Source organism: Mobula hypostoma, chromosome 8, assembly GCF_963921235.1.
Source record: "Mobula hypostoma chromosome 8, sMobHyp1.1, whole genome shotgun sequence".
Classification (NCBI taxonomy): Eukaryota; Metazoa; Chordata; class Chondrichthyes; order Myliobatiformes; family Myliobatidae; genus Mobula; species Mobula hypostoma.
This window is the reverse complement of record NC_086104.1, coordinates 89951741-89970214: the sequence shown is the minus strand read 5'-3', so window position 1 is coordinate 89970214 and position 18474 is coordinate 89951741. Positions and strand designations below refer to the sequence as shown.

The window sequence follows — 18474 nt, the reverse complement described above, 5'->3', positions numbered from 1 at the left end:
TCTCCATCACAAATGGGTCTGCCACTATTCCCCGGCCCCGTCCACCTATGCCTGTTTGAACCAGGTTGATTGAGCGTCCTGCATTTGCCGCTAACCTGAGCACCTCCACAATTCTCTGTCTTCTATCCTGACTGTTGCCCAGACTTGATTTTGCTCTTGGTGGTCTTTAAATCCGTCTTTGACTTCCCTTAGTTCTGGCCTTTTCCTGCGATCGGAGACCTTTGCTCCTCTGCTAACCAATGGGTGTTTTTGTTTCTCCTTTCAGATCACATCCAAAACTACAGCGAAAGAGAGCCACCAGTTCTCCGTTCATTCAGCGTGTCAAGGTGCCAAGCTGGTGGGCCTTGCTGCAGGGTGGGATGAAGATGTGATCCGGGCGGTGGACAATGGTGGGCCCAGAACCGAGCGGGCCCAGACCGGCGTCGGCCGGGACTCCTACCCTGGCCCAGCCTCGCCCCGCAGGAGCGGTGACTATCAGGTGTTTGTTCCGGCCGCCTCAGCACCCGAGCTATACTCCACGCCGATGAGCCTATTCCTCGGTGCAGCTGGCTACCGACACCCAGCCCGGGAGTATCCGTCCAGCGGCCCAGATCGCAGGATCGTCCGGCGGGCCAGCAGCGCTGGAGAGAGCCGCTCCAGCTGCCGAGCCGGGAGTGATAGAGGTCGCTTGTCAGCGAGCCTGCACCAGGCCGTGAGGCCGGAGGCACCGGCTGGGGAGCAGGACGTCGGCAGAGCTCTGCCCCGACTGGGCCTGGAAGAGCAAGACCGAGGCCAGGCAGACATGGGGACCCAGGGCCTGACTGCTGCCATGGCATCGCCCAAGCGGGAACTGCCGGTGCTGGAGTGCATGGAGGGGAGGCCAACGCCGTCTGAGAAGGCCCCCAAGAAGCTGAAGAATGACTGGGAGGTCTGTGGCGACCGAGGCAGCTTCCCGGGCCTGGGAAGGAGTACGGACGGTGATTTGGCCTGCTGCGGCCTGGGAGGCTTTGCCTCCGAGGAGAGCCTGCGGGGCAGCGGCGATGACGCGTCGGAGCGCAGCCGGTCGCCGGTCAAGCGTGGTCCGGGGTGGACCGGCAGCTCCTCCAACTCCAACTCGGCATCGCGGGAGTCGGTGCCTGACAAGCTGTCGGAGGAAGTGGACGAGATCTGGAATGACCTGGAGGACTACATCAGGAGGAGCGAGGAGACCAGGCGAGACCGGCTGCCCGCAGCTTTTCCCGTCAACCAGGATGAAGTGGGCGCGCCAGGCGGCCAGAGACTCTGGCAGGCCGCTGGCCCCGGGCTGGTGGAGGCTGAAGATGACAAGCCCGCCAGGCTGAGCACCGCCAGCATGGGGACCGACGGCGGCGGCGAGCCGAGCAGAGAGGCCTCGCCGCTGAGCACCAGCGCTGCCACCTCGGCAGATGGTGAGGGGCTGGAGGCAGACAGCCCACTGGGCAGCACCGAGGCAGTTGGCCAAGAGCTGGACCTCGTGGACCGCACCAAACGCAGGGTGTACTACATGGCTCGGCAGTATAGCCAGAAGATCAAGAAAGCCAACCAGCTTCTGAAGATGAAGAACGCGGGGGAGCAGTCGCCGTCCGACCAGCCCAAGCGGAAGTGCAAGGACCTGGCAGCTATCCTGGAGGAGAAGAAACAAGGTGGCACTGCCATTGGTGGGTAGAACCATCTTCTAGCCTCATGGGTCTTGACTGGGTTTCTCCGTTTCTCTCCAGTATCAACACCTCATCTCAAGAAGACAAAAATATAAAACCCGTAGGCTACTCAACCCCTTCCTATCTGCTCTGCCACTACAATAAAACATGACTTCTCTATTACCCCACTCCACTTTTCTGCACCATCCTTGCACCCTTTGATGCCCCAAATAAAATCTGTCTAATTCCTTCTTGAATATATGGAAAAAGCAAGTCAATGAAGTAGTTAACATTGCCCCTCAAGCCTGCCCCACCATTCAGTTTTATCTGTTTACTGAGACAGACAGTGTGAAACAGACCCTTCCAGCCCAACATGCCACACCACCCTGCAGTCCACCTCCTTAACCCAAGCTTAATCACAGCACAATTTGCAATGACCAATTAATTACTGATCGGTACATCTTTGGACTTCCGGAGGAAACCCACGCAGTCATGGGGAGAATGCATAAGCTCCTTAAAGACGCTGCCACAATTGAACTCTGAACTCTTGCGCCGCAAGCTGTAATAGTGTCGTGCTAACTGCGACTCTACTGAGGCCTCTGCAGATTGTTTTGGATTTCCAGTGTCCACCGTTGTTTTTCCCTGATTTGCAGTGATGATCCCGGCTAATGTGCCCCAGGCCTGTTTTCTCTCTGCCAGTTCCCAAGCAGCCTTTACTTTCCTGATCTTTCAAAAGCGTATTTACCTCTTTAAACACCCTGTCAGTGATGCCGGCTGAACCACCTCCAGGATAGAGAATTCCATCTGGATGCAGAACTTCTTACTGTTCCTAATTAACCAGGTCATCTTTGACCCTGACTCTAGAGACAGCAACTGTCGAGACATCATCCCTACAATTAAACTGTCAAGCCCTGTAAGAATTCTGATTGATACATAGAACATTTTAGCACTGTACAGGCATTTCTGCACACAATGTTGTGCTGATCTTTTAACCTATAAGATCGATCTAACGGACACGCACACACCACTCTAATTTTCGATTATCCATGAGCCTGTCCAGGAGTTTCTTAGATGCTGCTATTGTATCTGCCTCTACCACCATCCACCCACCATTCCATTTAAAAAAAACATACTTCTGACATCCTCCCCTATACTTTCTTCCAGTCACCTTAAAATTATGCCCCTCGTAGAAGCCATTTCTACTGTGGGAAGAAGTGTCTGGCTGTCCACTCAATCTGAGCCTCTTAGAATCTTGTATGCCTCTATTAAGTCGCCCCTCGTTCTCCTTTGCTCCAAAGAAAAAGGCTATAGGACATGGGTCTAGTTGCTTACATCTTCATGTAAAACAAATTCTGCCCTTTTTCCTTGGAAACAATCCGGCGATCTTCCAATCAACCCCTTCTTCAACAAGGGTTTTGTTCTGTGGACAGAGAACAAGGACAGACTACGTTGTTACAAAGTCATGTATACAATTGCAGTAGGAAAACTTTTCTCTTGTACTTGAATCCACTTCTACTGAAGGTCAGCATACAGTCTGTCCACCCACTGTTTAACATATCTGCAATTTTCAGTGTTGGGCATCTTCTTAACTCCTTGCCCCATCCACTCCCTTCATCAGGACTATCCCACTTTTCTATTTTGTTACTTTTAACTAAAAGTAACTATAAGTAGATAAATTCCATCATAAATAACTTTGCAAGCATGAATCCGCCATGGCAATTGTCATTCACGTTTATACTTGTACCATTAATTAATTTCTCATTACAGAGGCTGTGTATATCCAGACGTAATCTTCAATTTTGCCCTTCATCTCCTTGCCTGCCTTGTTCATCATCATTATGTGCCGTACGACAAAGGCGATCATGGTCACCATGCTGTTGTATATACTCTTGTATAAATGACCTCTACCTGACGATCACTTCTTTCAACATTTGGTTGTCATTTATCTATTTTGTCTTGACAATTGACAATCTTCTAAATTTCCTTTGACCAGAATCCGTTCTCCTCCCTTTCCCTTCCCCCATCCCAATCCCAAAGGGAAAGACAAAGTGCTGGTTATTCAGTCCAGTGGCAGGGCAGGGCAGGAGTCTTGTATGTTTCTATATTTTCTCAGCTAATGTGCTACCAAGATGCTCTCTAAACCTGTCTTTGCCCCCCTCCCACTTCATAACCTCCAACCAAACTCCAGCTGCCCGTGCCTTCACTTTAACATCTGTTCTGGAATTGGTGCTCGGGTCTCTGGAGTGGAGCTCGTATGCGAGTGCAGTCAACTGAGCTGTGGTTGGCACCTCACTGGCTGCTAAACTCACCCTGTTTCCTTTTAAAGATGGCTGATAGTTCTATTACCATTCTCTGGGGTTTTGTGGTGTACTGTACAGTGTTTCTAAATTCTGTGCAAAGGAAAGGTAGGAAAAGGAGGGTGTGAGTGAATATACTATCAGACCTAACATTTCCCAAGTACACACTGTGGTCTGGGGCACCAATTGACATCTGTTCACAACCTCCAGAGAGGATGTCACAAAGGAACATGTGGGGACAACGCTGTTTCCAAGACCAGTGGGACAAAATTGAGACATTCAGCGGTCAGTAAAGCCTGCTGACTGTGGCTATCAGTGACTCAGATGAAAGAAAGCCCCACAGATTCGATGCAACTATTTTACACTCGTATTTCGATTGAATATATCCTGCTTTAAGTTGGGGGAGTGTGATTTCTTCGAACGCTCTTTATGTCAAAGTTGAGCTTATTCTCATGTGCACGAGTATGCGTATGCACAGGTTCAGCAAACAGCTCACTTGGAGCAGCACCATAAGCACATCGCATCAGATAAGCAGTGGAAAAAAGTTGCACATAATTTTTACAAGAGAGAACACAATTAGAACAGTAAAACCCAAGTCCACTGTAGTGCAAAACGACTTTATCTGCAGTGAATCATAAATGGACGAGATTCTGCAGATGCTGGAAATCTAAAGTAATATGCACAGAATGCTGAAGGAACTTAGCAGGCCAGGCAGCCTCAGTGGAAATGAATAAAGAGTTGATGTTTCGGGCTGAGTCCTGATGAAGAGCCTTGACCTGAAATGTTGACTGTTTATTCCTTTCCATGGATGTGCTTGATCTGCTGAGCTCTTCCAGCATTTTGTGTGTGATAGACCATAAGACATAGGAGCAGAATTAGGCCATCTGGCCCATTGGGTCTGCTCTGCTATTCATTCATGGCTAATCCTTTTTTTTTTTCCCTCTCCTCCTCAACCCCAGTTCCCAGCCTTCTCCCCATAACCTTTGATGCCTTGACCAATCAAGAACCTATCAATCTCTGCCTTAAATACACCCAATGACCTGGCCTCCACAGCTGCCTGTGGCAACAAATTCCACAAATTCACCACCCTCTGGCTAAAGAAACTTCTCCACATCTCTGTTGTGAAAGGGCACCCCTTTATCCTGAGGCAGTGCCCTCTTGTCCTAGACTCTCCCACCATGGGAAACATCCTTTCCACATCTACTCTGTCTAGGCCTTTCAACATTCGAAAGGTTTCAGTGAGATCCGCGCCCCCCCCCCCCGTCCTTCTGCATTCCAGCGAGTACAGACCCAGAACCATCAAATGTTCCTCGTATGATAACTCTTTCATTCCTGGAATCATCCTTGTGAACCTCCTCTGCACCTTCTCCAATACCAGCACATCTCTTCTAAGATGAGGGGCCCAAAACTGTTCACAATACTCAAGGTGAGGCCTCACCAGTGCCTTATAAAGCCTCAGCATCACATCCTTGCTGGTGTATTCTAGACCTCTTGAAATGAATGCTAACATGGCATTTGCCTTCCTCACCACTGACTCAACCTGCAAGTTAACCTTCAGGGTGTTCTGCGCAAGGACTCTCAAGTCCCTTTGTATCTCAGATTTCTGGATTTTCGCCCCGTTTAGAGAATAGTCTGCACATTTATTTCTACTAACAAAGTGCATGACCATGCATTTTCCAACATTGTATTTCATTTGCCACTTTACTGCCCATTCTCCTAATCTGTCTTAAGTCCTTCTGCAGCCTACCTATTTCCTTAACACTACCTGTCCCTCCACCAATCTTCGTATCATCTGCAAACTTGGCAACAAAGCCATCTATTCCATCATCTAAATCATTTATATACAGCAGAAAAAAAGTGGTCCCAATATCGATCCCTGTGGAACACCACCAGTCACTGACAGCCAACCAGAAAAGGATCCTTTAATTTCCACTCGTTGCCTCCTATCAATCAGCCAATACTCTTAACCATGTTGGTAACTTTCCTGAAATACCATGGGCTCTTAACTTGGTAAGCAGCCTCATGTGTGGCAGCTTGTCAAAGGCCTTCTGAAAGTCCAAATATACATCATCCACTGCATCCCCTTTATCCATCCTACTTGTAATCTCCTCAAAGAATTCCAGCAGCTTCATCGGACAGGATTTTCCCAGAAGGAAGTCATACTGACTTTGTACTATCTTGTCCTGTGTCACCAAGTATTTCATCACCTCATCCTTAACAATTAACTCCAACATCTTCCCAACCACTGAGGTCAGGCTAACTGGACTATAATTTCCTCTCTACTGCCTTCCTCCTTTCTTAAAGAGTGGAGTATCATTTGCAATTTTTCAGTTCTCTGGCACCATGCCAGAGTCCAATAATTTTTGAAAGATGATTTCTAATACCACCACAATCTCTAACGCTACCTCTTTCAGAACCCTAAGGTGCAGTTCATCTGGTCCAGGTGAATTGTGTACCTTTTGGGTCTTTCAGCTTTTTGAGCATCTTCTCGCTTGTAATAGTAACTGCACCTGCTTCTCTCCCTTCTCTCCCTTCACACACTACAACATCAGATGTACTGCTAGTGTCTTCCAGAGTGATGCAAAATACTCTTTTGGTTCATCAGTCACCTCTTTGTCCCCCATTATTATTTCTCCTGCCTCATTTTCTAGTGGTCCTATACCCAGTCTCATTTTTCTTTTCTTTTTAACATACTTGAAAAAAACTTTTACTAAACATTTTAATATTATTTGCTAGCTTGCTTCCATATTTCATCTTTTCCCTTCTAATGATTTTTTAAGTTGCTCTCTGTAGGTTTTTAAAAACTTCCCAATCGTCTATCTTCCCACTAATCTTTGCTTTGTTGTATGCCCTTTCTTTTGCTTTTACAATAGCTTTGACTTCCCTTCTCAGCCATGGTTGTACTACTTTACCATTGAGTGTTTCTTCATTTTTGGAATGCATAGGTCCTGCACCTTCCTCATTTTTCCCAGAAATGCACACCATTGCTGCTCTGCTCTCATCCCTGCCAGCAGCTCCTTCCGATTTACTTTGGCCAACTCCTCTCTCATACCACTGTAATTTCCCTTTCTCCACTGAAATACTGCTACATCAGACTTTACTTTCTCCCTATCAAATTTCAAGGTGAATTCAATCATATTACGATCACTGGTTCCTAAGGGTTCTTTTACCTTAAGCTCCCTAATCGCCTCTAGTTCGTTACATAACACCCAATCCATAGCTAATCCCGTAGTGGGGTCAATGACAAACAGCTCTAAAAAGCTATCTCTTAAGTATTCAACAAACTGACTCTCTTGAGATCCATTACCAACCTGATTTCCCCAATCAACCTGCATGTTAAAATCTCCATGACTACCATAACATTGCCCTTTTGACTCATCTTTTCTATTTCCTGTTGTAATTTGTGGTCCACATCCCAAACATTGTTGGGAGGCCTGTATATAACTGCAATCAACATCCTTTTACACTTGCAGTTTCTGAACTCAACCCACAAAGATTCAACATCTTCCGATCCTATGTCACATCTTTCTACTGATTTGATGCCATTCTTTACCAGTAGAGCCACACCACCCCCTCTGCCTACCTTCCTATCCCTCTGATATAACGCATAACCTTGGACATTCAGCTCCCAACTACAACCATCCTTCAGCCACAATTCAGTGATGGCCACAACATCATACCTGGCAATCTGTAATATTGCAGCAAGATCATCCACCTTATTTCTTATACTCCGATCATATAGATAGAACACGTTGAGTACTGTATTTGCTATCCTTTGTTTTTGCATCCCTAATATTTTGATACTCAGCCTGCTGGCTGCAACTAAGTCCCATCACCTGCCTGCCCTTCCTGACAATCTGGCTGCATGCTATCTTTACTTTTTTACCATCTGTCCTGTCCTGAGATCCTTCATTCGAGTTCCCACCCCCCTGCCAAATTAGTTTAAACCCTCCCCAACAGTTCTAACAAACCTGCCAGCTAGAATATTGTTCCCCCTCGGGTTCAGGTGCAACCTGTCACTTTTGAACAGGTCATACCACCCCCAGAAGAGATCCCAATGATCCAAGAACCCGAAGCCCTGCCCCCTGCACCAGCTTCTCAGCCACGCATTTAACTGCCAAATCATCTTGTTTCTACCCTCACTGGCATGTGGCACAGGCAGCAATCCAGAAATTACAACCCAAGAGGTCCTGTTTCTCAGCTTCCTAACTAGCTCTGTAAATCTCTTTTCAGGACATCTTTGCTTTTCCTTCCTGTGTCATTGGTACCAATATGAACCTGGCTGCTCTCCTTCCCTCTCCAAAATGTTGTGGACGCGATCTGAGACATCCCTGACCCTGGCACCTGGGAGGCAACATACCATCCGGGTGTCCCGTTCACGTCCACAGAATCTCCTGTCTGTTCCCCTCACTATTGAGTCCTCTATCACTCCTGCTCCCCTCTTCTCTCTCTTTCCCTTTTGCACCACGGCCCCATGCTCAGTGCCCGTAACCCGGTTGCCATGGCATTCTCCTGGGAGGTCATCCCTCACACAAGTATCCAAAGCAGTATACTTATTTCTGAGGGGAATGGCCATGGGTGTGTTCTGCTCTAACTGCCTATTTCCATTTCTGCTGATGGTCACCCAGCTACTCGCCTCCTGCAACTTCGAGGTGACTACTTCCCTGTAGCTTTGATCAATTATCTCTTTACTATAGTAGTGATATCAATAGTAGCTCCATTTACGTTTGGAAATACAGATTTTGTGCCACGTTAGTTGTAAAACTGATTTGTTGTGAGCCCATACGTACACCCTGACCTACCTGCCTCCAGATTGCTTTTATGACAGTCATCACGAGAAGCAGAGATAATGTGTGCAGCAAAACCTGTAGTAATGTCGAAAAGTACTGACTCCCCAAGTCATTCGAAACAGGTAAAGTAACTTGTTATCCACAACTAACAAACAGTGAGATCTTTTATGACAGATTTTTTAAGCCTAAGAATGTAAAACTTAAGGAAAAAAATATATGTAGAAGCAAGAATAGGCTATTTGACACCTTATATTTTCAATAAGATCACAACTGACGTTTTTCATTGCAGGAACCACTTCCCTGCATAAATGTTGTTAGGTTCCTTTGCATCAAGCGGTGATGGTTAATCTCATAACATTTCTTGCTGTTTTAGGGTGTTGTTAGTTGTTCTTTCTTGGCATTTCTTTGATGACATTTACTGAGCTTGTAGCAGAGCTGATGTTCTCACTCCCCTGTGCAGATGTGCAGTTAATTTTCAGGAGGCATGAAGTGATGTGAGTGAACACAAACCAAGCTGGCATGCGTCATAAAATGATGAGCAAGTTGGTTACTCTGTTAAATAAGTTTCCACACTGTCCCACACAACTAAATAATCCTACCTGCATCATTTCTGTAAATTCAGATTAGCACACTGAATATGGAACACTGATGTAAAGCCCATCACCCCTGCTGGGCAGAGGCTGCCAACAGTAGCTGGTCCGAGTCCCCTGTCCTGGGCCCGCGTTTCAAGCTACGCCCAGATATAACCCATCTTCTTGGTGTCAGCTTCAAGGTCGCGTTGCCAGGTGCTCTTTCGCAGGCCTCTCTTTTGCCGTGGATGATGGATAGAAGGTTGATGGGCCCTGTGGCTTTCATACGTCTCCTAGGTGAAGACCCTTCCTCTGCCAGGGGTGAAGTCTCGAGCCTCTGTTGGCATTACTGTAGCCCTGGGTTTTTGGGGAATGGGGTTGTTAGCAGCCCCTTGCTCAACCCTCCTTTCATAGCTGGGCTTGGGACCGTCCCAGGCAGAGTTTGAATGTGGAGAAGGAAGGTGAATATTCCAAATCCACTCATGGATTGTGGCAGATGGAAGTTCATGCAGGGAGGTACAAGTGTGCTCTGGAACTAGGAAAGCTTAAAAATGCATTAACCCTGGCGATGCATTACATCCACCTCAGACAACAAATACTGTGTGATGAATTGGAATAAGGATCAAGCTAATCGTTTTTAATAGTCCTATAAATTTTCCACTGGAAATGAAGTATTCCTAAGTTAACAGACGTGATAAACTTCAGAGACACTTAACCACAGGTGCTGGAATTTAGAGTAACAAGCAAAATGCTGGGGTTCAAATGAAGGATCTTTACCGGAAACAGAAACTGTCCCCAGACCCTGCCAGCCTTCTCCTCCAACATCTTATTTGTTGCTCCAGATTCTAGTGTCTCTTGTCTCTGGTGCCTCCAAGATGTCTCTGGGAGCTCAACAGGTTGGGCACGGGAAATGGACAGTTGATTGGGTCATGACCCTTCATCTGGACTTCTGCATTTACTTTTCTGAGGCTGCCTGACCCATTGAGTTTTGCCAGCAGATTGTAAATTTCAAAGGGAGAATGGCAGCATATTGTGTCATTTCAAGTTCAGTGTGTCATTTACAAAGTGGATCTTATTTCTGTTTAATGATTTTTCCCGTTCTTTTCTCTCAGGAGCTCGGATTGCCGAATACTCCCAGCTGTACGACCAGCTCCTTTTCCGGGAAACTCCCCCCAGATCTTCGATGGCATCGACGGACAGCGAGGGGTGGTCACGTGGCTCTCCCCAGGGTCTACTGTCCGCCTGCAGCTCCCGCGGGCACAGCCTAGACGTCGAAGACTGGCTGCTGCACTCCACCTACAGCAACGGGGAGCTGGCAGACTTTGTGGGCTGGCCAGACATCCAGGAGCTGGCAGCTAAATATTCCACACAAGCAGCGGGAACATGCCTGCAGGCCAGGGGAGGGTTAACTGGCTCGTCCCCCTCAGTGGCTGCTGGCCACCCTCCAGAGCAACGCTGGAGTGCCCTAGTCATACCGCCCAATGGCCCTGGCTGCTCGGCGCTGCGCGGCTGCCAGACGCTGGGATGGAGGGAGGCCGGGGCGAGGGGGGTGTCCCTGTCCTCCCCCTCGGTGGCGGCCCCCGACTGCGGCACTGGGGCCACCTCAGCTGGACTGGCACTGGAGGCTGAGCGGCCCAAACTGACGCTGCAGGATCCCCGGCAAGTGGTGCTGGTGGGCAGGAGCCCAGCACTGGACGCCCGCTCAGCAACACGAAACTACCTGGCGAACTTCAACGACGCAGGTGAGGACGACGAGGACTACGTGGAAATCCGCTCCGAGGATGAGGACTACGAGGAGCTGGACGAGGGCAGCCTGGCCGCCGACGCCCTTCTGCCAGCTGGTGGCGTGGCGGAGCCTGGGCCACAGGCTCGCCAGAACAGTACCTCCTGCAGCCCCGGAGTGTCCAGCTCCTTGTCTACGCTGACCGAGCCTGACCAGCTGAGCCATTACCTCTGGCGGGAGTCCTCCCCTGGCCAGCAGAACATCGTACAGACGCTGCGGGACAAGTTCCAATGCCTCAGCTCCAGCAGCTTCGCGTAGGGGCAAGGCTGGCCCGGACTTGGAACGCTGGGCAGGGGAAAGAGCAAAGGGAAACTAGATATGTGTTGACTCACTCTGATAGATCGCTGGCTGCACTCCTTGACCGAGTCATAGTGTAGAGTAGTATCTAGATTTGGAGAAGGTGCGTGTTTATCACAATTTAATAAAAAAAAAACAATGCAAATAAATGTTTACTTTTGTACATATAGAGAATCACTGGCTGAATCATGAGCAAAAGACGCAACTACAGCAGGGAATGCAGTGAGCATCGTGGATAGTGATGTTACCTGGTGCCTCTTGAGACGGAAATGATTGGTGATGGTGTCCGTGGCTGGTTCTGGCATGGAGCTAATATCTGTAGCCTCTTCACGTAGTGGTCTTGCATTCACTATCTCACACTTGGATGTGTTAGCCAGCTGGAAGTGACCCAAGTGGGTGTTGCCACGTACTCAGGAGTCCTACGCACCCCCCCCTCCCAAGACTGAAAATATTACTGATCTGGTTGCACATAATAAATGGTTTATTTATTCAGGACCCCCCCCCCCCCATTTTGAGGCTGGTGTGAGACCGCTGAAATTGAGAAATGCACAAAAGTGGCAGTTGGTGTGATTGAGGGGAAACGTCTTGTGTGTGAGGTTCCAAGTGTGACCTTGGCCTGTGTCAGAAGTAAATCCGTTGTGAGGGAGGAGGCCCACACTTGATTGTTGCCTGTCATTTCCCACCAGACCCATCTTGCGATAATAAGAACTCAATACTGGAAGTACTTAGCATCCGTGTGAAGAGCAGAGCTGTTGAGGTTTGGTGGATGATCATTGATCTGAAACATGATTCTGCTTCTCCCTCCACGGATGTCCAACCAGCATCTGTTTGTTAAATTTGATTTCCGTCATCTGCAGCTTCTTGTTTTTCAAGATCTCAGTGGTCCTGCAGGCAAATTCACTGTGAACAGAGCTCTGTGCAGTTAACAAACCAGCTGGAAAACAAGCTATCTTCATGGTTGAACCAGCTTCACCTGCCATCCCATACGGTTAACGTCATGCACCCACCAACATTTTACCTTCAATCTCATCCTTGACTATTGCCTACAGAATGTGAGACTCTAATCCCAGATACTAATAATACAAGCTTTCCATCATCTCCAGCTTACTTGCGCTAGCAACCATTGTCTTGCTAACTTAAACTCTGGAGCATTCCAACGTCCCCATCATTTAATCATTCTTAAAGGAATGGCAGCATTTCTGCTGGCCAGGAATAGGCAGCATTTCTGCTGGCCAGGAATAGGCAGCATGTCATTTAAACAATGTGTTTTGTGAAGTTGGGTGGAGAGAGCTAATGACAGAGATAGGTGGTACTCTCTATGCAGAGATGCCTGCTGGTGAATGGGCCTCAACCATTTGTTCAGGTCCATCGTTTGGATTTGAGGAGTTGTTGCCTATTGGAACAAGGTCAGCTGATTAAAGGAGGCCACAACCTTTTCTGGAGGTTGAAGGGAATACACCACTTATAGGGCAACGTCGTAGTACATTTTCAAATCAGTTTCTGATCAAGACCAAGAGATTTATTTCTGTATTTTTGACTTATGTACCTAGTCTCATATTTCCTGTACTGCTGGTAGTTGTCCCAATTTAAAGAACTGGTTTATTAATCTCCTTTCCTACATAGTCTATTTGATGACAGATGCGTGGGTGTGTGGAACTTGTCTCCAACCTTTCTCCCTCAGACAGTCCCTCTATTTACATTCAAATTCCTGGAAGGTTACCTGTTACTGGTGGTGCAAACCTTAAAGATTAATTGTTCACTATAATGAGTCCATATCAATGCTCAGTGAAGACTTTGGTTTAAAATCATTAATTATCAGTCCAAAAGTTGTCTCTACCACTTTTCTTTTGTTCCATGGAAGTGCTGAAAACCAATAATTTATGCAGGTTCACAATAAAGGTTGTAGAATCAAGATTGGACACAAACCGATTTCAGGCTTGGCATTTGTGCCACCCAGCCTACATGAAACTGGGAAGAATTAAAATGTTCAGACACACAGCATCTAATGGTCAAGTTTAGAAATATTATCCCTTGAGTTGTTTCTGTTTGGTTCCCTATTTGATTGAATGATCTGGAGAAACCAGAAGGTGGTGAGATCACTCATCAATTATCTCTCGGTTTATTGGTGTGCAGTAGTGTTGGGGAGTCTTTCAGAGGAGGGCTACAAAGCTGCTCCGGAGGATGGACTGGGCATGCACAAGTTTGACCTTCAATGCACAAAATATACCCACATAGTCTATGTGCTCCTGGAATACATCTCTGCTTCATATAATTATGCAACATGACTGGCAATGTTTGGTTTCAGTTGCATAGCTGCATTTTCTTCAATTTATAGAAAATCAGACAAACAAATTGTGACTTTTTCCCTGAAGCAAAAGACATTGCTTTTTATTTTAAGCAATAATGAAATGCACTTGATGCAGTAACTTGAGATTTCACTGACTTCTAATTGTAAAAATCTGTAGGTGGGAACAGTCTTCACAAAGTTTAAAGCTTGTAAATTTCATATAAGTATATTTTTAAAATAACAGTAGGTCAATATTTTATTGTAATGCTCCTTTACAGGAGGTTTGTTGTAGTTTAATATGTTAATTCAAGAATCATTGAACTGGAGAGATGAGATCCTGGTGATGTATTTCGGAAAAAACTACCAGGATTTCTCATTAACTGTTTAATTCTGTCATTCCATCAGAAGCTACACTGTACAGAGTACATTACCAAGAATTGATCTTCAGTCATACGAGATCTTTGGCCAAGTTCACTTGCAGTTCTGACATTTGTTACATGGGATATATTTGTCAGTTGTTGAAACAGAAATGATTGTTGAGTTGACCAACTTGTTAATAAAAAAAAAATAAAGTTATCTATCTCAAAGACTTCAGTTCTCATGTCTTATCCTATGGATGAGAATTTGAGCTGGAAATGACTTCCAAGAACAAATTTGCACTTTTTATGGTTATTTTGTAAAACAAAATGAATGTTGAACATGTAGCAAAAGATGAAAAAAAATTGATGCTTGCTTTATTAATTTTACTATGCTCAAATTGTTGAGCCTAATGCATGCCAAATCGCCAGGAATAGTTTGAATATTTTGTTTTTTTTTAAGTGAATGTTTTCTGTGTGGAGGGACAGAGTGCTGTACATAAATGTTTGAAATAAATAATTGAATGATTTATGTATTCAGTTTTTCTTCAATTTTTTGTTTTGCTATATTTTAGAGAAGGTAAATTTATGACTACCTCTGACATTTTTCATGTGATCACTCGGAGGCCTTTAAATTTAAAAATAAATGTACATAGAACACTACAGTATGGTACAGGCCCTTTGGCCCATAATCATTTGTCAACCTTTTAAACTACTCTAAGATCAATCTAATCCTTCCCTCCCACGTAGCCTTCCATTTTTCTATCATTGATATGCCCATCAAAGACTTGCTTATATGTCCCTAATGTATCTGCCTGTATCACCACCCCATACACTCACCACTCTTTTTTTTTTTAAAAAAAAACAACTTGCCTCTAACATTCTGCCCACACTTTAGCCTTCAATTATCTTAAAATTATGCTCCCTGTTATTAGCTATTTCTGCCCTGGAAAAAGTCTCTGGCTGCTTATTTGATCTATGCCTCTTATCATTTTTATACACCTCAATCAATTTGCCTCTGATGCTCCTTTGCTCCAAAGAGAAATGTTTTAGATCACTCAACCTATCTTCATAAGACATACTTCCTAATCCTGGCAGCATCCTATAAATCTCACCCTCTTCAAAGCTTTCACATCCTTCCCATAATGATGCAACGAGAACTGAACACAATATTCCAAATTTCTCAAACTAGGGATTTATAGAGTTGCAACATTACATCACAGCTCTTGAACTCAACCCCTGAAGGCCAAAACACCATATGATTCTCAACCACCCCATCAAAATTGTAGAAACATAGAAAACCTACAGCACAATACAAGCCCTTCAGCCCACAATGCTGTGCTGAACATGTACTTACTTTAGAAATTACCTGGAGTTACCCATAGCCTTCTATTTTGCTAAGCTCCATGTACCTATCCAAGAGTATCTTAAAAGACCGTATTGTATCCGCCAAATTGTGCAGCATCTTTGAGAAATCTATGGACATGAACCCTAAGATCCCTCTGTTCTACCGTTAACCCTGTAGTCTGCCTTCAAGTTCAACCTTCAAAGTGAATCACGTCACATTTTTCAGGGTTGAACTCCATCTTCCACATCTCAGCCCAGCTCTACACCCTGTTAACAACCTGCAACAATCTTCTACACTATCCACAACTTCAACCTTCGTGTCATCTGCAAACTAACCCATTCTTCCACTTCCTCATCCAAGTTGCTTATAAAAATCAGTAAGAGCAGGGGTTCCAGAACAGATCCCTGTGGAACATCACTGGTAACTGACTTCCAGGCAGAATAAGCTCCATCTACAAATACCCTCTGCCTTCTGTGGGCAAGCCAATTCTGAATCCACACAGCTAAGTTTACCTGCGTCCCAAGTCTCCTGACTTAATGAATGCGTCTGCAATGAGGAAACTTATCAAATGCCTTACTAAAATTTACATATACCACATCCCCTGCCCTACCTTCATCAACGTGCTCACATCCTCAAATAATTCATCAGGTTTGTGAGGCATAACCTGCCCCTCACAAAGCCATTCTAATTGTCCCTCATCAAACTATACTTCTCCAAATGGTTGTAAATTCTGTCTCTAGGAATCTTCAATAAATTGTCCACCGCTGAAGTAAGACTTGCTGATCTACAATTCCCAGGGTTATCCCTACTCCCTTTTTTAAACATTTGCTACCATCCAATCATCTGGTACTCCTATGGCCGGTTAGTATGCAAAGATAATGGCCAAAGGCACAGTTATCTCTTCCTTTGCTTCCCGTAGGAACCTGGGGTATACGCTGTCGGACCCAGACGCCCATCTATCCTAATGTTTTTCAGAAGTTCTAGCACATCCTATTAATATCAAAATTTTCTAGTGTATCAGCGTGTTTTTATGCTGTCCTTACAAATATCAAGGTCCCTCTCACTGGTGAATACTGAGGCAAAGTATTCATTAAGGATCTTCTCCAGCTCCAAGCACTTTTCCTCTTCTATCCCTGATTGGTCCTACCTTCAATATAGTCATCCTCCTGTTCTTCACATACATGTAGAACACCTTGGGGGTTGCCTTCATCCTATTAATTGTAAATGGTCTTCACAATTTAGCTAAAAGATGTGAGACGCTCTCTCTGTAGTTATCATCTTGTGGTCGGAGCATCTTGAGAACAGCAGCCACTGATTATTGGTGCAGAAGGCATTTGAGACCTAGGCTATTAAAGGTGGGTAACTTCCCTCTACTCCTGCAGACCATGGAGGGGTCGGTGATGGACATTCCTACTCAGTTTAGCTCCTGTGCAGGTAGTGTTTTGGAAACTTTATTGCACAAAGGTAAATTGAAGAGTTTGAGAAGACACCTGGCCCTGCAAGCCTGATGCATGTTAATAATCCATCTAGCAGGAATTACAGAGGAGTAACTATAAACAATGAGTTCTTTAACATATGCATATAGCAAAGTACTCTGACTGATGTGGAAGATAAGTAATTTTCTAATGCAACTGTTTAGAGGTACATAAAAGCTCTCGTGTAACTAACTTACAAATGAATGCAGACAATGGTTGATGCCTAGGACAATAGTCACATAGGCTTGCTGAAGAACAACTTAATTCTATAAGTAGATCATCTGAATTGAGATTCCCAGATGCACATTTGCCATAATTATCTATAATGTGATTAAGTGTCATGCAGAACATGTTTCAGCGTAATGATACTCAGGCCATGAAAGCAATAGTATTTTAGTTACATATTCATCTTGCATCTCATTATGAGTCTGGAAAGTACAAAATTAAATTAGCGTTGCTTGTGATGAATACTCTTGGGTGGTGGAATCGGTGATGTATGTAACACAGCATTTCACCAAGACCGTAGAAAGTTATAGACTATGGAACTGCTTGGTCTCTTCCTTTCAGCCACTCCCATTACAAATGTTATGGGGAATCTCATTGCTCTAGCTTGTAATTTAAGGATATATGTGAAGCTTCCCTCTGGAGCTTGGTAATTTAGGACTGCTGTATTCTTTTGTTCTTTGGCTAGCAGAATAAAATATTTTACAAACGGGAGGAGCCTGTTAGAGTGATTTTTGGGTTTAGGATACATACATTTATCAATTGACTTTGGCTACCAATCTTCACATCTGAAAATGTATTGTGGATTTAATTTGGAGTGCAGCTCTGAACAGTGGGTCCTAAAAGCTGTGATTCCCAGTCCAGACAACGCTGATTAATATTCATTTGGATGCCTGTGGTGTGGATGTGAATCAGGAGGTGTGAGGGTTGTATGTGGTTTCAAAGAAACCATTGTCCATATATTGTAAGTATGGAGTTGTCCTTTGATGTTTGGCACATAAAATATCGAGCCCCACGTTGGGCCGGCAGACCTTTGGACTGAAAGCATCCCCATATGATGCCTCCTGTATCTTGTTTTGTCGAATAAAGAAGCAGCTTTGTATCCACCAATAATTTTCTCTAGTGACTTCATTCATGTGATAACAGAGCCCAATGACTTCACTGTTCTTTATGCTGATCACTTGGACAGCACTGTGGTGTAACGGGTAGAAATATTCCCTCCCAGTCCAATGCTGACTACAATCCTAACCTTCAGTGTTGTCTGTATGGATTTTGCATATATTACCTCTAAGTGTGTGGATTTCCTCTGGGTGCACCAATTTTCTTCTATGTTCCAGGGATATATTGGGTGATGGGTTACTTGGCCACTAAATTGCCCCTAGAGTGTAGGTGAGTGTTAGAATCTGGGGGAAGTTGATGGGAATATGGGGAAAATAATGATGGAATTAAAGTAGGATTAGTATAAATGAGTAGTTAGTGGCTTGAAAAGCCTGTTTCCATGCTGTGGCCTTGATTCTATGATTGTACAATTGATCCTACTTTCCCTGCTCTTTCCTCATACTCCTGCACCTTATTCACTTTTCAACCATACTTTTCAATTTTATTGAAGTTGTCTCTGATTCCACAATAGCATTA

At 45.1% G+C, this 18474-nt stretch overlaps 1 protein-coding gene across 9 annotated transcripts in view; it reads left to right on the top strand.

Annotated features, from left to right (window-relative positions):
* The window catches only part of LOC134350711 (pleckstrin homology domain-containing family G member 1), a 198297-nt gene extending 183759 nt beyond the window's left edge, over window positions 1-14538 (top strand). For all 9 annotated transcript variants that reach the window (XM_063056299.1, XM_063056300.1, XM_063056307.1 and 6 more), the window contains 2 exons: window positions 266-1655; window positions 10403-14538. In XM_063056299.1, the coding sequence (XP_062912369.1) occupies window positions 266-1655; window positions 10403-11331 (2319 nt within the window). In that variant the 3' untranslated portion in view covers window positions 11332-14538. The remainder of the gene's footprint in view (window positions 1-265; window positions 1656-10402) is intronic.
* The last annotated feature ends 3936 nt before the right edge of the window (window positions 14539-18474 follow it).